At 43.0% G+C, this 26,814-nt stretch overlaps 1 protein-coding gene across 1 annotated transcript in view; it reads left to right on the top strand.

Moving 5' to 3' along the window:
- ROR1 (ROR family WNT receptor 1) overlaps positions 1–26,814 on the top strand; it is a 141,920-nt gene that overhangs the window by 90,598 nt on the left and 24,508 nt on the right. The window contains exons 4-6 of the mRNA XM_016208418.2: positions 14,026–14,153; positions 16,261–16,578; positions 18,452–18,697. Of these exons, the coding sequence (XP_016063904.2) occupies positions 14,026–14,153; positions 16,261–16,578; positions 18,452–18,697 (692 nt within the window). The remainder of the gene's footprint in view (positions 1–14,025; positions 14,154–16,260; positions 16,579–18,451; positions 18,698–26,814) is intronic.

The following is a 26,814-nucleotide window of genomic DNA, read 5'->3' on the forward strand; positions in this document are numbered from 1 at the left end:
CATACATATTACATTAAAAAAATAAATTATGTCTAATACAATTCCAATTTTTAAAAAGAATTCATTTGTGTGTGTATATTTGTGCATTAAAAAATATATAAGCCCTGGCCAGTGTGGCTTAGTTGGTTAGCGCAGCGTCCCATACACTGAAAGGTCACGGGTTCTAGTCCTGCTCAGGGCACATACCCAGGTTTCAGGTTCCAACCCCAGTTAGGGTGCACAGGGGAGGCAACAGATTGATGTTTCTCTCTCTCTCTCTCTCTCTCCCCCTCCCTCTCTCTCTAAAATCAATTAAAAAACAAAAATAAGTAAATTAAAAATATATGATACATGTTAGTGATTATCTATGGGTTTAGGATATACAGTGATTTTTTTTCTTTTCTTTGTACTTCTCTCTTTTTCAAAATTTCCACAGCATTGTTTTTAAAAAGGTAGTTAAAAATACCCTTGCGTATCTTACAAGAATGGTGAGAATCTAAGTTTAAATTATCATATTTCTGTGGAAACTTCATACACATTTATTTCATTATTGTTCGATATTCACTTTTTTCTCATAGTTTGCTTTTCCTGTTGCCCTCCTTCCCTGTCCTTGCCGCTCCCTCTCTCCACCAAGCCTGTCCTTGACCTCACTCTCTGCCCTCCCCTCCCTCCTCTCTAGGCCCTGCCTTATTCCTGGCCCTGGCCCTGGCCCTGGCCCTGGGCTTTGCTCGGCTGCCGCCAGGAGTAAGAGTCAAGCAGTTTGCTGACCCTGATCTGAAGCTCGGTTGATTCAAACTGAGCAAGAAGTGAACAAGTTTCTTGCATTTCCTCTCAGACCTCTAGTAGCCCTGACACGCATCCTGGACTAATCAAGGCTGTGTGAAGTGTACGTCCATCAGCTCAGAGCTGAGCTCGTGTCATATAGGACCGAATTACCAACTTCTCAAAACTGCTGGGAGTGGGAGGCTGTTTTTTCCTTCTACATCCCAAATGTTTGATGCCTCTGCGGTCCAACACTACTCGAAAATAGCTTTGTCAAACAAAGCATGAACACTAGGAGTTTCCTGACATTTTCATAACTATGAGCATATGATTTGCAGTTCATACTGAATAACGATGTAAGAAATCTGCCAAGAAAGTTCCAAATACTATTTCCAGCACCAGCTCCTAACCGGTTACAGCTGCCTCCCCACAGAATGTGAGCGCAGACTACCAGGTTCTGTGGTTCCCCTGCTTGCAAAGTTTGTATTGAGTTACTGGGAGTCATTCTAACGGGGGAAGTCACTCTCCTGGCAAGCATTTGAAATGAATAAAGCGAAGGGTTTAATGTTCTAATGAAAAAATTTGTCAATATTTAAATCAAACGTGTGAACACTAAGTGTTTTTACATATGTTTGCTGTGGAGGTTGTGAGGCGGTCTTTGGCTTTCCAGGCACGAATAAAGTAGATAGATGCGCTGTTAAACTCTCGAACAATGACAAAGGAAAACATGGAGTAATTGCTTCACTCAAAGCCTGCCAGGAGATTAATTGCCTAAGAGATGTATTTTATGCAGTGTCCAAAAACTGCAGAGTCTACGGGAGTGCCTTGCTTTCACTAGGAGAAAACATATGTCACCTCTCACCAGCGATGTTTATGTCTTTTCACAAACCTGTCTTCTTTCAGCCTAAAGACATTCCAACTGGAAATGACTACAAAGCCAGGAGTTGATAGGTTAGGGGTGTTTAGTAATGCTTAAAATAATACCCTCATGGAGTCAGATACGATGCTGTACTGTGAGCCTAGTGTAACAGCAACCTGGACCCAGGGGACTGGGAAGCCTTTTTGTTGCTGGCTGGAGGAACTGGTGGGAGGGGTGGGGCCTGGGGGGCCTGCCTTTGACCTGCCAACTCTGAAACTAACAGATTTGGGGTTGCAAGGCTCTTGGGGAGCTGGCTAAGTGAAGTTAAGAAATATGGATGGAACCTGTCTTGGTCCACCTTTGGGATTGTGTTCGACCAAGGGATTGCTAACGGCGGATGGTGTGGAGTCTAGAAGAAGTCTGCACAGCCGTAGCTGAGAAGCAGAGTGCAGTTCCATAAACATCTATGAGATGCCTTCTACGAGCCAGGTTACATGTACTGGGCTCTGCTGGGAGTGGGAGTGGGGATGGGTTAAGCTACAAAGGAAAAATGCAAACAGCTGCTGCACTTCAGGAACATTCTGCTAGGTGGAGGAACAGACATCTCAACAAATAGTCATAGTACAACAAAGCAAGTGCAGGATGTTGTGGAGAATGTATCTTCTCGTGGACTAATCTTTAGGCTGTTCCAGGAAAGCATCTAAAGGAGATAAAACTGAACTAGAACTAGAAGGATCCAGGGCAGTGATCCAGGTGAAAAAGGTGAGGATGCTTTCTTGGAAAGGAAACAGTCAAGGCACAAGTGTCTATGACAGTGTGGTATGTTCAGAGACTACGTCATGTTCTTTATTACTAGGTCCTCGAGTCCAAGGTGGGCAATGGCAGCAGACAGAGCTGAAGAAGTGGGTGAGGCTGGTCATTTGGTGGCCTTGTGACCTCTGTTAAGGTGCTAAGACTGTCCCCAGGAGATTTGTGCAGTAAAGAGTCGCTGAAGTTGTAAGCAAGAGATGACCTGATCCACCTATTAGATAGCTCATTCCTCAGCAGCGTGTAAGATCAATTTACAGGGTCAGAACGGAGCTAGAGCTAGAGAGACAGACCACTTAGGAGGATCCTGCAACCGTCTCGGTGGAATATGCTGAGAAATTAAACTACAGGAACCATAACAAGTTGGGTTTGGAAAGAAACATATCATATAGTTCAATTTCTATAGTATACAGATGGAGCAACTGAGGACAAACAAGGGCGAGTGACCTAACCAAGGTTATATGGTAATAAAGCTTGTCAGCAGCCAAATCAGGACCAAGGACCCTGGCCTTCTGATTTCCAGCCCAGTGACTTTTCCACTCAGCAATGCCAAGATCAGTCCCAGCATCCTGCTTGTTAGGCAATGCCCTAGAGAAACTTGAAATGTACTTGGCCAGCATTTTCCCTGTTAATATCTAGGAGGTGGGAACAGTATTTGCTGCATCAAGCCAGACTGCCTTGGGGGGGGCGGGGCGGGGGATCTTTTCTGTTCATCTTCCTTCTCTCTGGCTTTAGATATCTTCCTTAATTTAGCCACCCTTTTCTCTTCCTCCAGAGAACCTTCTCAACTACTGCTTAGGAAATGTTCTCCCTTCTGCTGAGCCTAAACAGTGTGCAACACACTTTAGCGCCTTTTCTCCAGCTTGCTGTCTCAATATGTGAATCTAACTTATCTGTATCATTGCTAAGCACTGGGACAATTTGGAGGACGTGTGGTCCAATAAAATCAAGATCAACTATTTGCATCTAAACTGCTTCTTTGCAAATATCACCATTTTACATAGCAGCGTTATCTGTGCAAATACCGTTTGTGTTGTCTTTTTCAGTAAATTGTATGTGTGCATATTTTTGTATATATTCGTATTAGCTTTATAGTATTCCTTAGGATGGAAACAGCAGGAAATCTGGAGTGATGCCAAGTCTTTGGGTAAGAGACTTAATCTCCAAACCGAAGTTTCCTTAACTAGATGATGGTTAATGCTTAACTAGATAGTGGATAACGCTGTTACCTCCAGGGGTCCTGGCACATAAAGGATTAGCCCTACCGCCACCATTTTTCGGTTGTTCCTGGTGTGGGGCAGTCTGGTATTTTCATAGACACCTAGGTATGATTGCAAATGGAACCCGTAGCTAAAAGCCAAGGGCCATTTGCTTTAACGTCCCTCAAAGCTGAGGATGTTTTTGAGCACAGAGTAAAATCTTGATACCTTGTGAAAGTGGATAGAAAGAAATGGAGAAATGAAAACCAAATTAGCTAAGAATTTCTACTGTAGCCTTCCAATATCACACATATTGAAGTAACCAGAATTTATCGTGTCCCCGAAGATGGCCATGTGATTTGTGGAGGGTGTCAGCCACAGGGATGACACGGTTTTCCATTAGAGAGGGCCTTGTGGCAGCCCCGCGGAGGGTCGAAAGGGCAGAAGGTCAGAGGCTGGCCTCCCAGTCATCGGACCCTTTCCTGTGGTGGGCCAGCGGAGGGCTGGTGGGCACCTGAGCCAGCAGGGAGGCGAGGGGTAGAATTTAAGAAGTGCTTTGGAAGTTAATTTAGTTTCCAAGTTTAATTGTTGCTATTCTTAAATATTGCCTGTTTTCCTAATCTCAGTTTCTTCTATTCAGCAGAACTGTGTTCATGGGGAGATGGGTGGCTGGGGTGGGGAAGTAGAGACGTTAACTATGAATTTCTGGTTGTTAGGTGAACTCGGGTTCTCTCTTTGCTGAACTTCAAGTAAAAGGTGGGAGAAATTTAATTCACTCATTAAATATTTATTAAGTGTCAAGGATTTGACACTTACTAGGCACTGTTCTAGATAATGGGGACATAGCAGTGGCCAGACCAAAGCTCCTGTCCCCATGAAGTTTGTTTATAAATGATAAACAGCTAAATGTATCAATACAGAGTATATCTGATGAGACTAAATCCAATGCAGCGTCATCCATCATGGAAGGGCAAGGGGAAAAGTGGTAGGCGTGAGGTCAGACAGGTGGTGGGGACAGAAGACTATGTAAGGACATTGTAAGGACTCCAGTTTTCACTTAGCATAAGAAGAGAAGCCACTGGAGATGTTTGAGCGGAGGAGACACATGAACTGGTTTATGTCCCAAGAGGATTCCCTCCACCTGCCATGTTGAGAATAGACTAGGGAAGGTAGCCAAGAGCAGGAGTAAGAAAACCAGTTGTGAGACTTTTGGGGGGAAAGTCATGTAGAGATAATGACGGTCTCAACCAGAGGGGAGCAGGAAAGGTGGGTTTGGGATAGATTTTGAAGGAGGAGATGAAAGCATGAGCTGATGGGGGTTTGGATGTGATTATGAGAGAAAGTGTAGAGACAAGGAGAATGCAGAAGTTTTTGTTACGGACAATTATAAGGAAGGAGTTGTTATTTACTGGGATGGAGGAAAGAACTCAAGAATGTCCTTGGAGGGATATAAGAGCTCAGTTTTAGACATGTTGAGTTTGAATTCCTTTTAGATACCCAAGTGGAGATATGGAGGCTGAAGTCTAGACAGTGGTCTGAGCTAGAGATATGAATTTGGGAGGAGACGGGAAGATCAGGTAGGAAGTGAGAGTGGAAGGAAGAGGCCTGAGAGCTAAGCCTAGGCATCTCAGTGACGGAAATCTTGAACTAGCAGAAGAGACTAAGAAGTGACAGCCAAAGGAGTAAGGAAACCCAAGAGAGAAAAATGTCCTGCAAGCCAAATGAAAAAGAGTTTCCAGGAGGAGTAATGAGCTCTGTCACATGCTGCTGATGATCCGTAAAGACAAAGACTGGAAATTCACTATTGGGTTTAGTAACATGGAGATTGTCGTCGACTTCAACAAGAGCTCTTTCAGTGGAATGGCACGCAAAGGCTTGATATTGGTGGGTCCAAGAGCAAATGGGAGACTTGGGGAAAGCAGGTGGAGACATCTCCCTGGAGAGAAATATTGCACAGTAAGATGGGAGATATTGGAGCACACTGGTGTATTGATGGGAATGATCCACAGCAATGGGAGAGATGGTGCTACAGCAGAGAAAACGGACAATTGCCAGAGAAATGCCATGAGTAGGTAAGGTGGGGTGGGATCCATGTGCTCAAGCCCATAGTTGGGACTTAGAATGGAGCACAGAGGGTCCATCTACTGTAACAGGACAGGGGACGGAGTTTATGGAGAGACCAAGTAGGAGTAGAAGCAGCAGTCTGATCAAATTTGCCTTCTTAAAGGCCAGCCCCTAAGTCTTGGCTGTTCTGACTTCATAAGCCATGCTCACTTCTGTTCCCAGCATGCCCAAGGAGTTCACACACATGCCTCATTTCACACATGACTAGCCTTTGGTATAATGAGAGGGAACTCTAAGATACAAATTATTTTTTTTTTAAGTGGGAGGAAGAGCTTCCAGTTAGAAATCTAAGCCAATGTAAATACCTCACTATGGCAGTGGGGGGAGGGCAATATATCTGTTTTCTTCTCTCCAGTGCCTAGAATAGTATGTGGTACATAGTATTGATTTCTAGAATACATAAAGCAGAAACAAATAAAAACTTGGTACACATTATTTAATGCTCCAGTTTTACAGATGAGATGGCGGCTCAGAGATGTACACCCAGACCTAGCCAAGGGTACATGCAGCTGGAAGGCAGCTGCCAGGATTGACCCCAGCTCTGCGGGTCCCCACAGCCCCAGCCTTTCCACCATACTACGCTCTGCCCATCTGATTACTTAGTGAACTTGGGAAAGTCACACAGCCACTCACTCTTGGTTCTTTCTCCTTTCGAAAGAGTTGGACATGAGGCCTGCAAAGTCCTGTTCCAACTAAATGACTGCATAAGATGGGGGGCCCAGGGGATAGCTACAGGGCATGGTGCCTGCCCTCAGCTCACAGTTGCCCTCCACACCAACTCTGCAAGCCAGCCCTTTACCATTTCCCGCCACCTCTGACACAGGCACACCTCTCTCCATTGAAACAGCTGGATGTTCTGTGCTCTGTACTGGGTTTACTGTAGGCCCTTGAGGGAGGTTGTGGCCTCTGCCCCTTCAAGCTGAGCCTGCCATCCTGGGCCTTGATCTCCAGCCTTAGATCTCCAGTCCCTCCATTTACCATGCTGTCACTAACCACACCACTTTCTGGTGCTTCCTTGTCTTTAGTATAAAATCCACTCCCCTCTCCTTTTTTTTTCAATCATAATTTTGAGGTGGCAAATTTAAAATAAGACTATGTCTAAAAAGACTAGAGGAATATGAAAGCAAGATGTGAGTACACGGAGAAGGAGTGGTATGCTGAACCCCTTTACTGCCCCAGACACTACATAGCTGCAGGTTAAGACCCTACCCTTGGGCCTGTCCTTCCCTCTACCCCACCTGCCCTCCCCCACCTGCACCCCATGACTCCCAGTAAGCCTCCCTCTGCCTGTGACTCCACTGATCTTGGCTAGCATACCAGTTAATCCACGATTTGTCGAATTATTTCTCTTTTAAACTCTCGCCTCCTCTGGAAGCCTCCCCAGCCTCCATTAGATGCCCTCCTCTTACTCTCAGCACAAGGCTTGAGCACACGTGTTGGTTGTAAGAATGAGGAATTATATCGTTGGCATCCGAAGGCCAAGGATGTAAGCCCTCCCCTTGCTCCGCCCCACACTTGCCCCCTCTAGTTAAAGCCCCCCACATCCACCCCTATTCCTTGTTTCTCCTTAAAGAACCCATTGGATTGCACAGCTCTGTCCCAGAGGCCCCTTGTCTAACAGATGGCCATCACTTGTCACCTGCAATATTCCCTTCTGGCGCGCCGTGTATCAACCCCTGTTATAACGTGAACTTCTGCCTCTATTACAATTTTTAAATATGTAAGATTCTATGTTTGAGATGGGCACCTCTGCATTGCCTTATTTTGGGTTGGGCGTAGGGGGTTGGGAAGGCATTAAACCCTTACTTTTTATGGAGGCTAGTACCGTAGTCCTCCCTCATGGATGGGGATTACATTCCAAGATCCCCCGTGGATGCCTGAAACCGCAGGTAGTACCAAACCCTATATATACTATGCTTTTTCCTACATGTGCATACTTTTCACTTAAAGGAAGCACTTTACAGCTTCTCTTTGGCATATCCGAATTATCATCATCACTACTCTTGCACTTTAGGGCCATTCTTAAGTAAAACAAGGGTTACTTGAATACAAGCACTGCGACACTGTGACAGTCGATTTGATAGCTCAGATGGCTACTAAGTGACTAACAAGCAGGTAAGGTAGACAGTGTGGATACACCGGACAAAAGGATGATTCATGTCCCAGGCAGATAAGGGGGGACTGCTGAAGTCTTTCATAATTGCCATCGGCAGAAGGAGTAAGAAACAAAGCTGAGACGAAACAGAAAAGCAAGAATTGGGGATTGGGTTTCACCCCATTTCTGAGTAGCAAGATGAAATTAAAACCCTCCTAAGAAGTCCCCAAATTCCTTTTACCACTCTCTCCACAGACCTTCTCTTTTTTCAATCCATGGCCCAAGGCATAAAAGGAAAGTGAAAAAAAATCAAAGCAATCCTAGTAACATTTGTGGTAGAAAATCTGACCAGATTGGTATGTGTGAATTTCATATTATTCTAAACTCCCATTATTCTCAATGGGCAAATTGAGGGGGTGGTTTGAATGCCTGATGTTTGGAGACCTGCCAAAGAACATCTAAAGGGTTTCTAATGAGAACTGGGGGGCCCAGGCCTCGGGGGCTCCCAGTCCCTCCTATGCATTCCCAGCTCCAGCTTAAGCGGGGGGTAGAATGGACCCTTCCTAGGAGGAAAAGTGAAAACACCCCAGGGCTTCTTAGAAGGTGCAAGGCTACCCTACCAGGAAAACCTCAGTAAATAGGAGAGGGCAAAAATCACTCATTTTATTAGTGATCTTCCATATTCTTACAAATACTGTGCCAGTGCAGCGCTATCATTTCAAATGTGTGTTTAAATACGAATAAAATGTATTACATGCATCATTTTACCCCAAATTACATTTGTGAGATACAAGCCTGGGTAATTCTGCTCCATTTCCAAAGTGAAACGCAACCCTTGTGTTTCCGAACATCGCTGTGAAGCAAGGCCAATACCTTCGAATTTCTGAGTTGGACACAAGTAACTATTATGTGCTGCGCTGGAAACTATGACAGAACGTTATTCATCTGTTTGTTTTAATGGTTCATAGCCAAGGAAAAAAAACTTTAACATTTTAATTTAATTTTTTAAAGCAAAAAAGTGGTGTGAGAAAGAGCGAGGGACTCTTTTGCTAAGGAAATGCGTGTTAACAGTTGTCGGGGTTCAGATGTGGGAAACAGCACGTGATGCGCAACACAGACACCTCAAAATTGCCTGTGCTCACAAAGGCATTCCAGGGGCAGAGGAGGGGTGGCAGAGTGAGCTGAATTCTCAGCCCTGTAGATCGATGTCTTCACTGTGAGTCATCACCCCTCTGGGTGCCTTGCTTGGCTCACTTTGAAAGCTGATGACCTTTGAAAGGTCAAGTATGTTAACTCGTTACCCTCTTTGATGCCCACTTTCAGGTTGGTCTTTAGAAAACAGAGTGTGTGAGATAACTTTGGGATCCCATATTTAACCTGTAATTTCTTGACCACAGCCACCCTGAGGCAAAAATGTATTCTTGGCTCTCCCGACACTCCCCTTCTCTCCTTCACTCGACCACCTGTATTGGTCCTGATACCCCTTCTCTGAGGGTCTTCTCTTCCAAGGTTTGTGCAGTTAAAGCGGATAAAGACTTAAACTATTTCCCCTCCTCCTGCTTGGCATTTAACCGAGGATGCTTCAAGTCTCCAAATCTTCTCAGGAGAAGGAAGGAGGTATTTTTGGAGAGGTGGTAACTTTTTGACCACATCAGATTATAATTTGTTCTTTAAGTTTCTGTGTCTCTTATCTTTTATCTTCATTGGAATAATTTTGCAGCCTTTACTTGGATCCTTTATTTTATCATGTATCTCCCTTTTTAATGAAAAGACAGAGCTCATTTCCAGCTTAAAGGGATCCGACTGCACCCCCTACGGGAGCACCCTAGCTCTGAGGTGGGAAGCATTGCACCCAGCCCTGGGATTACTAGAGCCAGCCCCGGGAAGCACCGTGTGCGCTGTGCTCCAGCCAGAGCAACTAATATGTGGCCTGATTTACAAATTTAAAAAAGGATACTTTCCATCCACTTATGGCCACGATGGTCTTTTGGGAAGGCACTGGTAAGTTATTTTCGCTTGGGTAAAGAGAAATGACTTCCTACATGAGAAAAAATAACCCGCACTTTGCTAAATCGCAAAGTTGCAAAAATAGTACAGAGTTTCCATATACAGTTACACAGGTTTGAACTGTACAGGTTCACTTATCTGTGGATTTTTTTTTTCCAATAAATACAGTCAGCCCTTCACATCTGTGGGTTTCATCCAACCACAGATTGAAAATACTGTCGAATCCACGTTTGCGAAGGGCCTACTCTAGAGTCAGAAGTTATACGTGGATTTTTTCCTGCACGGGGGTCAGCACCCCAAACCGCCTTGTTGTTCAGGGGTCATCCCATTTCCCCTAATGTTAATGTCTGGCCCCACGTTATACAATGTGCTTTTTCATTTTCAGAGAATTCTCTCCTTTGCTCACTGACCCGAGCATTTTGCCCAGGAGTTTGTAGCTGTGGACGACCACTGTCTCTGCAGAACTCCTTTGGGCTATGACTTGCGGCGGCAGCGTGTCCCTTTGCTCGGCCTACGGTGCTTCCTGGACGGATGCTTCTGCAGCCACGGTGTCTGCGGTCACTGTCAGCCCCTTTTGACCACCCCTCATAAGCTCCTTGCCCTGGGGCAAGGGGGTGACCCTGGAGGTGCAGGGCAGACTGTGTTTGCTTTTCCCTCTCACATGACAGCGAGTCTGGAAGGTCGTGGAGGCCGACAATGTGGTAACTAAATTACCTTTATGAGAAACATGAGTTGCCATCTGAGCGGCCCTGCGTCCCGGCGTCCCGCGCGGTGCCGGCCGCCGCGATGACCGGCTGGGATTCCACTTGCGCTTTCACGGCGCGCCCTTCCCGGAGAGCAGCCTCGGGCGTGCTCGGCGCGAGTGCCCGGGTACTCCTGCTGCCTGGCCGCTTCGTGTTTTTAATTTGCTGAGCATGGAGGACATCAATGATGAAAGAAGTGTACGCTGGAGGAAAGCATGAAGCTGATTAATGCTGGAGGAGCATTTGTTTCCCTCCAGCCCAAGCCAGCAGGAAAAATGGAAAGGATGAAAGGCAGTTGTGACTTTATGTTTAAAAGAAAACCTTTTTGCCACCCGGCATCTTCGCAGCAGAAAGCCCCTGTAAGCAGTGCCAAAATTCCCATAACCAGACCATTTGGAAGGAAGCCGTGTACCATGGTTGCAAGCACTAGTTTGGGGCACATCTAGCTGTGTCACCTTGGACAAGTTCTTTGCTCTTTCTGATCCTCAGTTTTCTCATTTGTAAAATGGGAATAATTACACCTTCACGTTCTTTATAAGATTGTTTCAGGATTAAGCAACTTGGCATTAGTTTTATATATAAGTGAAACAGTGCCTGGAGCAAAATAAAGGCACCTTATAAAGTCCCTTTCTTATCATTAAGGCTGCTTTAGTTAAAAGGGGTATTGAAAAGCAGAGAACATCATTTCAGATCTATCAACATGGTGTGATGGCTCGAGGTTCAATTTTAAGTTTAAGTCCTGTGTCTGCCACTGGCTGGCTTTGAATTTGAGCCACTTACCTCGCTTCTCTGAACTTGAGTGTCTCCCTCTGTAAAATACAGATGATAACACGGCATAAGGCGCAGCTTTGAAGAAAGCACTTAGCACAGTACCCAGCACAGAGAGTGGCAGGCACTTAATACCTGTTTGTTTTTCTAGGGCTGTGGTTCTCAGCCACATTCAAATCACCCGAGAGCCCTTTTAAAAGCATGAATGCTTAAGCTGTGTCCCCAGAGAGTGCGATTTAATAGGTCCGAGGTGGGGCTTGGGCCTTGGTATTTTTGAAAGCCTCCCGAGGAGATTCGTATAAGCAACCTGGACTGAGCACTACTCCCTAGCAGATGCCATTGGTGGTTGTTAAAAAAAAAAAAAAGTTTTGTTTTGTTTTGTTTTGTTTTGTTTTTTATATCTGTCCCCAAGAGACTGCCCAGAATATCAGGAATTCTGGGCACAGTCAAAACTTCAATACACCTGCAGCTCTAAGCCTTTCATTGACTAGAAATGTGCGCTGCCAAGGAGTTATATTCCATTTTATTCTGGGGGAAAAAAAGTATTCAAAGAGCCTTTTTAGAGTCTTGAACTGGAAAGGTGGTAAGAAGTTTAGCCTAAGCCTCACACATAAAATATGGGAACTCCCAGTAGGTCGGGGATTCATATCTGGGGGTAATTCCAGGGTTTTGTTCTCCCAAGAGAGATAAATTGAAGCTTTGAGAATTTAGTGTGGGGGAGGAAGAGGTGTTCTCATACTGACACCTTAAAAATCCAGGGCTCTGCTAATGCCTAGGGATAGAGAGGCATCATCTGTAATAGCAGGGGGTGGGGGGTGGAGGTCTCAGTACTTCATTTTCCAAGATCCTAGGCTAGGTCATCCAGAACCTTCTTTCTCCCTATGGGTTTATGGTATTAGTTACCCAATAAAAGTGGGGTTAATTTTACAACCCAAGTAAAATTTAAGCCAAAAAGACTTCAACATCAGTCTAGGATTTATGAAAGTAAACATGTAGAGTGCTCGCAGGATTTTGCAACATTAAAATTTCAATGTCTTTATGTCGGGTATATGATATATTCATCTGTAGTCATACTTAAAGCTTATACTTTTAAGAGTTTTGCAAGACAGACTATTTTCAGGACTAAACTGAAGATACTTCCCCCATCTCCACTTTCAAAATGACTGTTTTAATGGACAGGGAACAGAAAGCAGCTGAGAACTAGTGTTTTAAGGATCAGCCCTATCTGATAGTGGTTTTCTGTTACACTGGGTTCTCCAGATTCCCACACTGAACCCCCCAAGTGGGGAAGTCCAGGGCCATCGCGCTGACCACAGTCCTTTTTACAAAGTAGGAGCTTACTAATTAATTGACCTTAAAAATAAATGTCCTCTTTAGTCATCGTAAATGCTTTAATAATAATCATGTTACCTCTGTGTAGCACTTTTTTAAAGCATTTACATTATTTGACAGGCTCCTCATGAGTTTTCACCTATAGGGTAGAGAGGTCAACTGTTACCATATATACAGCTCAGAGGCTCAGAGAACTTGCCAAAGGATATGTGAATGTTAGACCCAGGAAGGGAATTCTGTTTCTCCTGACTTTTGTTTTAAAGTACTTTAACTTAAAAGAAACCAAAGAGGAAAAATGATATTTTGTTCAAACGCTGTATTGATTCCAGCCGGGTTAACAGAGAAGGAACACCCAGGGTGAAAGTCAGCCCATAGGCTTGGAAGGTGGCCTTTGGCTGTGGTCTGCCTTTGAGAAACAGCTGGGCACTCTGTACTCTGGTGTCTTCTTTATCATGGGCCCTTTGGGGAGTTTATGGTCTCTGTCCTTTGGAGCTGAACCCACCATCTTGGGTCCTAATCTCTAGCCTTTTATCTCCAGCCATGTGCCACATTGTGACTAATTGCCTTACTTTCTAGTGTCTCCTTACCTTCAGGATAAAATCTACCCCCACGGCCCCACCTTTTTTAAAATAAAAATTATTATAATAATTGTGAGGCAGCAAGCATTTTAAAAGATTATATTTTAAAGCTTTAGGGGATCTTGAAAGCAAGATTTCCATTGACATCTTCTCTAGTTTACCTTGGATTGAGTGACTCATTTGAAATTCTCCAGTCCACAGTTTGCCCCATCCACTCTCTGCAGCATAAAGATAATGGGTCTTAAGCAGTGAGGAGCCCCGTAACTGGACTGCCCTCTGGTTTCTTTCCAGCTGCACTTACCTTCACACCCCGTGGAGCCACCTAATTGACCTATCAGTTGAAGTGGATCTTGTGCATAATGCGTCCACGCCTTTGTGTCAAATGAAGCAGAAATAATGTGTTTTAAAAAAACAAAACAAAAAAAAACCCCTGTAGAACATGTGCCCAGATTTTCAGCTCATTTCCTTTTTACTTCTATAACTACATCATCTTCCAGCCCACCACCAGCTGCGAAAATAAAAGTGTTTTCTCCCATATTTAAGGACGATTTTGTGCTTCAGGATGGTTTTCTGGGGGTGAAGGAAATGACCAATGTGACCAACAGATGTTTTAAGTGATGGATGGAACTGAGGAAAAGTCAGATTCCTTAGCCCAATCTTTAGGATACTGTGCCCAACTTCGCCCCCTAGTGACGGTTTAGGGCACTGCAAGTCAGATCCAATTGTCTATGTGTATCTACTGCATCAGTTAATGTCTGTGCTCTGTTTTTAGAGATGAGTATGAAGAAGATGGATTCTGCCAGCCATACAGAGGGATTGCGTGTGCAAGATTTATTGGCAACCGCACTGTCTATATGGAGTCTTTGCACATGCAAGGGGAAATAGAAAATCAGATCACAGGTAGGTAGCACCAATAAAGTTCTATTTATGCCTTAAATAACTATTTTTCTCACCAGTAGTTTTCTTGAGCTCCTCTGTTGGCAAAGGATTAGGCTAGATATAGGGGTAAGGAGCAGGACTGGAAAGAAGCTTGAGATGTGATCTCTGTGCTCTGGAATTTACATTAGAATAATTTATTGAAGGTTGCTCTTAGAGGAAAGGAAGCTGTGAAAAGCATCTCATTCACTTAAACACTCAGTAAATATTACTGAATATTTCTGGTGTACCAGGAACTGGGCTGGGCACTGGGGTATATGATGAATAAGCCAGGTTGTCTCTGCCCTCACAGAGCTTACTGTTTGGAAGCCACATCATGTTGACTGAAAGGGAATGGGTTTAGAGTCTAGAATTCTAGACTCTAATCCCAGAATTGCCATTACTGTGGCTTCAGGAAAATCTCTTACTCTTCATGAAAGCCTCTTTCATCATCTGTGATGTCAATGATAAGGCAAGATGGTCATAGATCTCTTCCTGCTCTAGCTCTCTAGATTTTACCCTTCATTTTTCTGAACTGAAAGCATCTTTAATGGGAATCTAATAGTGAAGCACTTTTTAGCACACATGAGTTAGGTAGTGTAAGCTACCTTGTGCGACTTTACACACCTCCTTCTGGTGGTTACAGCCACCGTGGACCTGATAGTGTAATTATGCCTCTGTGCCATGTACCCTTGCGAGCCATTAAAGTGGCCTTGATGGGATTCTAATCAGGTTGCCAGCTTTAGCAAATAAAAATACAGGACATCCAGTTACATTTGCATTTTAGATTAAAAAACAGATAATTTTTTAGAAGAAGGGTGTCCCAGAGGTTTATCTGAAATTCAAACGCAACTGGGTTTATAGCCTTATAGTTTATCTGGCAACCCTGGGGCTTAAGAGAGGCAAAAACAAACCCAAGGTAGGCACATTGAACATCAAAAAGCCCAGAAACTTTGTCCTGTGAGGAATTTGAAGGAACAAAGAGGTGGCTGCAGGAGCTACTTAACTTGGAGAAGCAACAATGGGAAGATGTAGTTGCCACTAGCTGAAGCCCTCAGGCTTTCAAGGGGCAGGATTCTAGGAAGTAGGACTGATGAAGAGGAGCTGCTGGAGGCACATTTCAACCTAGTGGGAGAACATGGAACATAATTTTTACTAAGTATTCACGAAAATAAATGGGAGTTCTGTTATAAATATTTGCTCACCCATTTATAATAATCCTTTCGAACGTTTTCAGTGGTCATCAGCTTACTGGAAAATATTACAGTTTAAAAAAAATCCACTTAACTTTGTTTACCCCAGCATTTCCTAAATTTCTTTGGCTATGGAACCCTAGTTTCTCCAACTCTCTATGTAATTATTGTCCTGAGGAACATTCTTTGGGGAACAGTTTACCAACAACCTCCTAGGCTGCCTTGCAAGTAAGCTCTCTGCCAATGGAGGAATGCAGAGGGAGGCTGGTGTTCATTTTGTACTTGGAGACCATACTGGATATGAGGTTAGGCTAAGCGACCACTAACATTCTTTAATATTCACTGGAACAACTGAGTTGTGCTCTTTGAGAACTTCTGAGTGAGCTGCCTCCTTCTCAGAAGATGGAATAGAAAGTATTCAAGCCACAAAGAAATTAAACAAGTTACCCAAAGTCATCCTCCAGCTAAGAGGCAAAGCAAGAACGAATCCTGTGCTCGGGCTCAGCCACCTCATCAAGCCTGAGTCCTGCCCTGCAGCTGTCCAATGTTTCAGAAACCTCACAAAACCAATAAAAGAGCACCGGATGAAACACAAAGTTCTGTAGCTTTGTAGTAAAAATGAAAAATATATTGTACTTTAACCTAATTAATTCTTTTTTATTAGGAAACGGTACATATGTAACTTAATCCTGTTTTTTTAACTTTGTAGTCAAAATGATTTTTTTCAAGCTGGTGAAAGTAAGCTACTTAGACATGTGAAATGGAATCTCCTTCTCTTGGCCTTGTCTGTCTGAGCACAGCAGATTCCTTCCCACTTGTGTTTATAGCTGCTATTTGTTGACTAGATACCCACAGATAAACCCTGGCCCTGGGAGTTAATAACTGTGTCTGTTTTGCAGCTGCCTTCACCATGATTGGCACCTCCAGTCACTTATCTGACAAGTGTTCCCAGTTCGCCATTCCTTCCCTGTGCCACTACGCCTTCCCTTACTGTGACGAAACCTCATCCGTCCCAAAGCCCCGTGACTTGTGTCGCGATGAATGTGAAATCCTGGAAAATGTCCTGTGTCAAACAGAGTACATTTTTGCAAGATCGAATCCCATGATTCTGATGAGGCTGAAGCTGCCAAACTGTGAAGACCTCCCCCAGCCAGAGAGCCCTGAAGCTGCAAACTGTATCCGGATTGGAATTCCCATGGCGGATCCTATCAATAAAAGTAGGTGGTAGTCCTGGCCTGTGTGGCTCGGTTGGTTCCAACCATACACCGAAAGGTGGCGGGTTCAATTTCCGGTCAGGGCACATACCCATCCTGTGGGTTTGATCCCTGGTCGGGGCATGTACTCCGGACACATACTTGGGCACATACAGGAGGCAACTGATCAATCTCTCTCTCTCTCTCTCTTCCTCCTTAAGATCAATAAAAAAGAAATAGTAGGTGGTAGCCCCTGACCCTCTGTGCTGCCTTGGGGGCAGCCACCCCGTGGCACAGTGAAAACTGGACTTTGATCTGCTGTAATGGTTTCTATTAGTAGTCAGATTACCTTCCAATGGTCTAAATACATACCATGTGCAGGCTACCTTCAAGAAGCTGCAGGAAGATAATAATTTTAAAATATGTTTGCTGGTTCCTCGATGATTTAAAAATAGAATTACCACATGACCCAGCAATGCCACTCTTAGGTATATACTCAAAAGAATTAAAAATAGGTGTTCAAACAAAAACTTGTATGCAAGTGTTTGTAACAGCTCTATTCACAATAACTAAGAGGTAGAAACAACCCAAATGTTCATCAGTGGCTAAGTGGATAAACAAATTGTGGTATATCCACATAACGAAATATTATTCATCCATAAAAACCAGTAAGTGCTATTCATCCATAAGAAGGAATAACTGTTATTCATCTGTAAAAAGGAATAAAATGAATTATTATTCTACCATAAAGAGGAATAAAATCCTGTTACAACATGACTGAACCTTGGAAACATTATGATAGTGAAAGAAGCCAGACACCACTGTATGATTCCATTTATATGAAATATCCAGAATAGACAAATCCATAGAGACAAAAAGCAGATTAGTGGTTGCCAGGGGCTGGGGAAAGGGGGTCGGGGGTAGTGGGAATGATTGCTCAGTGAGTATAGGGTTTCCTTTGGGGATGATTTAAGTGTTCTGGAGCGAGACGGTATGGAAGTTGCACAATATTTTGAATGTTCTAAATGCATTAATGGTGAATTTTATGATACATGTATAGTACCCCAGTTTTAAAGACATGTATGTGGGGTTTGCTGCCATCCTCTCTCTGTCCTCTTAGCACCATCAAGCTAAGGACTTTTCCTCTGCATATTTCCCACTCATCGAGAATTAACCTCACTGGTAATTTTTTTTCATTTCCTTTCGATAGTTAATACTATTTTATTAGTTAAATAACTTAATGCATCTAAAATGCTTAGAACTATACTTAGCACACAGTAATAGCAATATCATTATCACTATTATACTATCATCTTACTATTACCTCTTTAAATTTCAGTTTATTTCAACGCAGTCGGTTTTTCCTCGGTGCTTTTAAGTAACAGCGCCCAGGGTCACCTGGGGGGAGTGCTTAATCCGAGCTGCTCCTCGAGGGTGTCCAGTCCCTCAGCGCCGAGATGGCTTAACTCCGGTTACAAACCCACCTCGCGCGCTGCCACTAATGAACATTCTCTGTGAATTAGCTTCTTCATCACATGATTCATACCTAAGGCCATCAAGCAGAAGCGGAAAGAAGAGTTTAGCTTGAGCCTGTCCTGAACCATTCACTAGGAAATTACTCCTCTGCCCCAGTTCTGATTTTTCCCATGTTCAGTATTAAAAATACTTGTGGAGTGCTGGTTTTATTCCTGAAGCGTAAGCTTTAAGCCCTCCCAGGAGTGCAGCTGCCAGCGGGCCCTGCCCCCGCCCAGCGCCCCGGGAGACCGCCCTTGAGCAGCAGGGAGGCCTTGGCCGCGAGGTTCACCGCACGTGCTCCGTCCCCACGTGGCTGGCTGGGAGCTCGAGCACCTCCTCTGTCTCTTTCTCACAGGTTGGGCTTCTCTTTTGTGTTTCTCAGATCACAAGTGCTATAACAGCACAGGCGTGGACTACCGGGGGACTGTCAGCGTCACCAAATCCGGGCGCCAGTGCCAGCCGTGGAATTCCCAGTACCCGCACACACACACCTTCACCGCCCTCCGCTTCCCGGAGCTGAACGGGGGGCACTCCTACTGCCGCAACCCCGGGAATCAGAAGGAGGCTCCCTGGTGCTTCACCTTGGACGAAAACTTTAAGTCTGACCTGTGTGACATCCCAGCATGTGGTAAATAGCAAGCCATTAACTTTACGGTTGTCCAGCCAGCTTCAGAAGAGCCCCATCCACCCCCTTTCCTTAGGAGAACCCTCTGAGGGGCATAGGAGATTGATGGTGTTTGATCTCAAACTCTGTTTCCAGAATAGATAAACCTGGCTGGTTCTCCACAAAACACCGTTTCGGGTACCAAAGCGCACACTGAAGGGGTGAGCCGCTTTTATCCCTGCAGCCACTGGGTTAGTGGGCGTAGCAGGCGCCGTCTCTTCAGAGGCTCAGGTGAAACAGCTTAGCACAGTCATTCGTGTACAAAGGGACATTCCCCCCAGCGGTCCGTGCCCCAGTGCACCTTGCTAGCACAGCGGGTGATGGGAAGCAGAAAGAGAACTGTCCCCCCTGTGTCCTCGAGAACACCCACAAGGTAGGAGCCGTCTGTAGCTATTTCTCGGTTATTTAGGGCCATCTGTGGATAAGCTGTGTCCTTTGTCTCATTCTCTTACTGCAGAGGTATAGAAAGAAAATGGAATTCCTGAATCAGTTTGTTCCTTTTTCTAGAAAATGTTTGGAGGGCAGGAGAAAGAGAATGAAGATGTTGGTGGGCCCTGGAGTTTGGTACCCTTTTAGAACCGATTCATCTTCCTGATCCTGGTTCTCGTAGAGAATATCAGCTGGGTTTCCCAGGCCGAGGGGGACAGTTAGGGTGTCACTGCTGGGGAAGCCACAGCAGTAAAATGGAGATTATGATGGGATATACACCGAGGGTTTATTGTGAAAATAAATGAGTTGTTAACTGAAAAACACTATGATATCAAGAAGATAGCAAATGTTTAATAAATATTGCCTGTTATAATTATTATATACTTGGTATATAAAAGGAGTCTATTGTAAGTAGTATATAGTCTATATATATAGAGGGATGCTTGCTCTCAGCCAAATATTGTTCGACAGCCCACTGTGGAGCAGGAGGGTTGACTCACATCACAATCACAATGCAACGTGTATGATACGATAGAAGTTAGCCCAGACGTCATGGAACAAAGTAGAGGAAGCTGAAACAGACCAAAGAGGGCCATAAGAGAAAGCAATAAAAATATTAACAAGAACACTTAGTGATGAAAATTTGGGAAGCTATTATTCTCTAATTTCATTCTTATGTGTTACTTGTTACCATATTGTCTTCTCCTGCAAAATGGTTTTACGGATGGTTAAACATGCCCGGTTTCAGAAAGAGGTGACCAGACTCCTTTTGTCTTGCTGGGCTTTAAAATGCTTCATATGCAGCATAAAGAACGAATTATGAAGTTAACTCTTCCAGAGCCACTATGGGAAACTTCAAAGCAAATTATCCTGTATTTTTAAAAATTGTTTTCACTTAGTAATTTATGACTTTCCCTGCATGCTACATTCAACATTAATAGGAAAGGAAGAGCAATAAAATGTAGGCTTATAATGATTTACTTAGTTGTCCCATCCCTTCTCCTAAACCAGGTAAGGTACAAAGACCTGCAAGAGAGACAAGGATAAAACCAGCACTTACTGAGCTCTCTCCATGTGCCAGGCATGGTGCTTGGTGTGTCCACAGGTTTTACTTCTACTCACCCTCACACTGTCACAGATATTATTCACCCTCGCTGATGAAGAAACTGAGGCTCAGAGAGCCTCAGAGTCACCCAGCTAGTTAATGGCAGGTCTGACTCCTAGCGCATCTGCCTGCTGCTCTACTGTGCTTTCTCAGGACACTGACGTGTATCCTTAAGGAGGCCAGATGTATTATTTCAAGGAAGAAACACATAGTTCACTCCTCTCTGGGTGAATGCAGGTGTCCTTTAGGTGACTTCTGACCCTTCATTTCCAACTAATACCCATCAGGAGTATGGAGGTGATTTGCTCATAAACTAGATTTGTTGATAATCTGATTCAAGCTTTATTACAATTAGTTTAAGTCAAGACTCTAAATTATACCTAAGAAGTATTGATTTTCTTTTCAATGGCCTTCCTGAAGCAATCAGACCAAACACATGCTCTGAGGGATGAAAGAAATCCTTGAACAGGCTTTCAGAATGTGGACAGAGAGATCACCTACATCTACAAAACACCTACCATGTGCATGCACGATGCTCCTTGCTTTATGTATTCATCTCCATTTAAAACTGAGAGCCATACTGTGTTATTAACGTATCCCGCTGAGGTTCCGAAGGACTAAAGGACTTGTCTAAATCGCACAATTGATGGGATTGGACCTTGAGTCGTCACCTATCCACATAAGCTCTAACCAAACTCAAAGCTCATGCTCTTTTCCCAGACACTCTACTATCTCCCATTTAAATATTTTTTAGAAATAAATTTTAAAAAAGACAATGGGCTCAACCTCTGGATTCCAGTACACCGATCCCTGTAATATGATATGACATGAGAAAAATGGTCCCTTGCTGATGAAGAGATTTATCGTAGTATTACTCAGTATATTATTATAGCATTAATCAGTGCAGTGATATTGGAAACCCTCAGAATATTTCTTTCTGGATATCAATCTACAGAGGACACAGTTAAAATTCTGAGGACTGGTTAATTCTAGTCATCTGAGAGATAAATTTAGATGAAAGTTAAATCTGGAGATGACAAGGCAGTTTTCACCACTTACAAAAATAATTTTTTTTTTAAAAAAAGAACATTTTTATTTCATTTTGAAAGAAAACAGTTCCTCTTGAATTCTTTAGGCCAAGCCACAAATGCATCCATTAAAGGAACAGGGAGGCCATGGCTCCCCAGGGTGAGAATTAAAGAAGAGAGCAGGTCAGCATCAGCTGTTGTTCCAAGGCAAGACTTGTTGTAATTGTCTCTCAATAGCCAACCTCTAACAAAATAATCATAATACAATCCTACTTTATAACATTTTGTTAGAGCATTTGATTATTTTTTCTTATTTCATCCTTACAAAAATCATGAAAGAGAAAAGAGAAATGTCCTGCCCTGTTTTACCACATGAGAAAACCAAGGCCTAGGAAAGTGGTAGGACTTATCCAAGATCGCAAATTAATTCATAGAAACTAGGCCTTTTAGCTCTAGGGCTACTCACTACTCTTTCTTCTATACCAGTGATTCTCAAACGGGAAGTTTGCCTCCCAGGGAACATTTGGCAATGTCTGGAGGTGTTTTGATTGTCGCAACTGGGTGGGGTTGGCATCTATTGGGTAGAGGCCCAGGATGCTGCTAAACATCCCAGAATACACAGAACAACCTGCAGAATTTTCCAGCCAATATGTCAACAGTATCAGGGTTAAAGACCCCTGAGGCTGGATAGGAATTATACGATTTACACTGTAAATATAGTATTTTAATATAGATATATTACATAAATTATATAACTTAGACCATATAATAACAATAATATTAAACAGCAATTTTCATTTATTAATAACTTACAATGAGCCAAAGACAATGCTAAGAGTATTTTTGTGCATTATCTTATGTATAATAGTTCTGTAACTCTACAAGTTGGGTTTTATTCTACCCAAGAAAAGAAAACTGAGACTTAGAGAGGTTAAGTAACTTGTCCAAGGCTACATGGTTAATAGGAAGTGGATCCAGGACTCAAATGTATAGCTAGTCTTTTAAACTCTATGATTTATATATGTGTATTAGTATATGTGTGTTCAGATAGATGATAGATGATAGATTGATAGATGATAGATAGATAGATAGATAGATAGATAGATAGATAGATAGATAGATAATAGATAGATAGATGATAGATAGATAGATAGATAGATAGATGATAGATAGATGATAGAAATAGATAGATGATAGATAGATGATAGATAGATGATAGAAATAGATAGATGATAGATAGATAGATGACAGATAGATGGTATAGATAGATGATAGATGATAGATGATAGATAGATAGATAGATAGATAGATAGATAGAGATATAGATAGATAGATAGATGATAGATAGATAGATAGATAGATAGATAGATAGATAGATAGACAGATAGATGATAGGTAGGTAGATAGATAGACAGATAGATAGATAGATAGATAGATAGATAGATAGATAGATAGATAGATAGATAGATAGATGATAGAATTGAGAATAACTTTTCATCTTAGGGCTGTAAGCTTGTGGGGCAGATTGAAATGAGTCCTTTCCCACCTGCTGTGATGTGCTTTGCATTTTAATGATGGCTGCTGTTTGTTGAAAGTTCTTTATACCAGCATCTGGCCTATGAATTAATTGATGCTCAATAAAATAGGTTGGATTAATTGATCCTCATAATAACCACAGTGTAAAGGTATCATCTCCATTTTACTAATGGAGAAGCTGAGGCAATATTGTTTTTACAAAAGCCAGGCTTCATACCAGGTCCACAGGACTCCAGGTCTAGTCCTCTGTCCACCAGGCCACAACAACATAAAGAAAAAAATTATTGTTCAGAGGAATAAACATTCTTTCATCATTTTCCTCTTTCTTTTGATCATTATGAATTCTCTAGGTCTTTGAGACGAAACTGCCCATTGATACTCTTTATAGCTCTTCAGGTGCAGCAGTGGAACCCCCTCCACAAAGACATCACTCTGAGAGACCCCAGGGCGCTCCACCTGGCCTCAGCTCCCCCAGCAGCTCTGCCCGGGCCTCACCTGTTTGCCCTGTTCCCGTTAAGTCCCAGCTCTCCTCCCTTCCCGGCAGCCAGGTCCCCAGTCCTCAGAGTTGGCCATCTTCCCCAAGATCCCGCCTGCAAACCTTCATTCACTACACTTCACCTCTAGTCACTGTGGCCACCTTCCAAGCCAAATACTGTGGGTTGGGTGGAAACTAAGTCGAAAAAGAAACATTTGCGTATGTTCTTTCCAACTGGCACCTAGGCACACCTCCCAGGTTCACAGTTTCACTGGAGCCCTTATCATTGCTTTTCTGCACAGCTCTGGGGATGAAGCTGTGGAAAATCTCTGCTTCCCCGAGAGCTCCTTTTGCAGTGACCTGGCAATTTTATTTTGGCTATATACTAGCACATGGCATGTTCCTTTTCTCTCTCCCACTCATTGAAATCCCTTATTTGTTTCCTTCTTGAACTCTTTGGGGAGGCAGCACTTCTGTTGGATTGCTGTTCTTATTTTCAAACTTTGACCCTTTATTTTACCCTCGGTCAAGTCCTGAGGCTGCATTTCTTCCGCTAGCCAGGCTAGCTTGCCTGGTTCACCTAGAGGTAAAAGTTTCTCCCTCCACCAAACCACCAGAATTTCCAAGCAGCAGTATTGCGTTTACTCATAAACCAGCTCCACTGAAGAGCGCCCATTGATAAGAAAAGTAGTGAGCTATTTGGCTCCTTTTGGAGCTTTCATACCTGGCCCGTTGCTTTTGTATTTCCTTTTAAGTCCTTGCCTTGCAGCAGTTTGCCAAAGGGCACGTTGCCCAGTTCTGTGCCTGAATAGCCCTGACTTGTCCCATAACCTTCCAGGCCCCCGCCCTGGGTTCTGCTTTGTCACAAACCATTTTCTACAGTGTGGTGGTTTACAGTCCGGGGCAAGGCAGATGTTTTCCAGATTGCAAACACTGCAGTTTTTAACTCGCTCTGTCAGCAGCCTTCTCCCATATTTCATAGAAGACCTGTTGTAAGGCAATTTGTCTTTCAGCCATTTCTTCAAACCAAAATTGAACATTACAGTGAACTGGATGGTGGGGAGGGGGAAAGGAGGAAGGAATAGAGCACTGCTTTGTATAGTTTGAAGCTTTCCGGAAGAGTTATTTTTATACTACAGAGATTTTCAAGATGTCCTTTGGTCTCTGGTCTTTCTACATTTTTAACAAAGTAAAGAACAATAGTTACCCCAAACTTATAACTAAGTCATGCTCCCTAAACATTTTTAACCCTAAAATCATTTTCTCTCAAACGTTTTTTTCACCATCCCCAGTGTATATTGAGTCTTGACCCAGTGTGTCAGCTACTCAAGCAGTGAGCCTTTGGAAGCTCTCAGCTCTTTGGGTCAACCACCATGTCAACGGAAAGTGCTTCTTGTCATCTTAACCCTTCTTAACCCTTTGATGACAGAATTCTTCTTATTCTTTTTAATTGAATGTCACTAGACAATTAAGCAAACTTTTATTGAAGCTTAAATTGTGGTACAGAAATGCATTTCAACCTATTTAAGTCCAACACAGCACAAAGAGAGAAATTACAGCCCCAAAATTTTCCTTCCTCTATCATAACATACTACGATTAATTTGAATTACTGTTTAATCTACAGTTTTTGTTTTTCTAGCTTTTGTTTCATACAAATTTGTGCAGTTTTTTAACATTAGAAATCTTAAATCTACTAGGGGAAAAAATAGGTCTCAAGCCAACACATGTCATCAAATCTACTGGGACACTGTTCAGGGACAAAATCCTCTTAGAGCATTGGCCCTGAAAACAGCACCGAAACATTAGGTACTATGTGCTAGTTACAGAATCAAACCAATCCATTGATTGAAAGCTTCAATGAGACTTTGAATCAAGAATGTACTTATAAAAGTCCAAAGTGTTCCAAATGCTTGATTTCAAACCAAGTAGATTTTTTGTTTAGAAACCCTTAAAAATAAAGTGTTTCATTTATAAATATGGAAGGAACAAAAACATCAATGCATCAAGACACAAAGAATCAAAAAAAATTTGAGGACAAGAATATAAAATTTAGTCAACTGTTTTCTAGGCTCTTTAAATCTCACAGTATTTACAAATGTAGCTAAAAATGCCAACTCTTGAAAGCCTGCGCTTCCAGTCATTTCCCATTGATCATTTTGGAATTTTGTATGCTATGTTTTATGGTGACAGAATTCTGATATAACACCACAAGGATTGTTGTTATTGGCTTTGTATCAGTCCAGTTTCTGGCAGGAAGCTAAAGGCACAAGCAAACAGACTATGGAAAATGTTATAAAGGGACTATTTATAATGGCGGCAGAATTAGGGAAAACCAGTAAGATGCAGACAGGCAAGCAGGAGTGGGCGGCATTGCCATCCTAAGCCTGGCAGTCAAGGGGACAGTCAGTTACCTTACCCCATAGTTGAAGCTGAGGAGAGAGGGCTGCCCGATGCATGCTGTGACCTCTGGCAGAGGGATGAAGGCAGCCCTCTGCAACCCAGCGAGGAGAGAGTCGGGGACACACGCGTCAACCATATTCTCTTCCTGCCCTGGGCAGTTCTTTTTATCCTGCCAATGCCTTCCATTGGCTGCACCTAACTGGAAGCCAGAGGACAAGGGTGCCCATTAATACTGTTCTACACACTGAGGTCAGCCACAGCCTAGAGCTGGGCAGACAAGGACTGAAACTGGACCTGGTGGGCTGAGGACACTCAGGGAAAATATTCATCGCTAGCTTTAAATCAGTTGCTTCATAAGAGAGTCACAGTTTTGCAGGGGCCTAAATAAGGTATGTCAATTCAGTTTATAAAGTCAGAGAGGCTTGGGAGAAACCGTAGAAATCATCCAGCCTCTGCCTGAACATTGCCAGACCCCTCCACAGACAGGGACATCTCTCTACCCCCTACTCAAAACCTGTCTTTGCAAGCTGGAAGCCAAAACTTGTATGCAAAATCTCCTGATTTTCAAAAAAAATACTGTCCACTAACTTAAAAAAAATAATAAAAAAGAACAAGTCCATGTACTGGATCTAGTTTGTAACCTTTGGTGTCATTTCTCATCCAAGTTTGCAGACATCTACACATCCTTCATTTTATTTTATTATTTATTATTTATTTATTTATTTGATCTAAGAGCATGTTGCTTCTCCAGCCTTTCCTTACCCAGACCCCCCCTCTTCTGGATGTTTCTTGCTTCTTCAAAGACTTTCTTAAAAACATAACTCTTAGAGTAGAAGACATCTGTTGGTGTATTTTTACCAGAACATGGTGTTCTTTATCATTACTTGGTATGGCCAGTGAAGAATATTTTGTTGCTATAATATGCCACATATGAGAAATTTTTTGAGCAGCTTCATCATGATGTTGCTGGGTCCAACTGAGCCTTCAAGTCTTTTCTAAAACTTATTAGTCTTTTGTTTGTTTTTCTTTGATTTGGTTATATCAAAAATTATTTAGTTTATTTGATTAATCACGGACTTCTCTAGATAAGGCCTTTAACCTTACTGC

This window comes from Miniopterus natalensis, chromosome 9 (genome assembly GCF_054644295.1).
Source record: "Miniopterus natalensis isolate mMinNat1 chromosome 9, mMinNat1.hap1, whole genome shotgun sequence".
NCBI lineage: Eukaryota > Metazoa > Chordata > Mammalia > Chiroptera > Miniopteridae > Miniopterus > Miniopterus natalensis.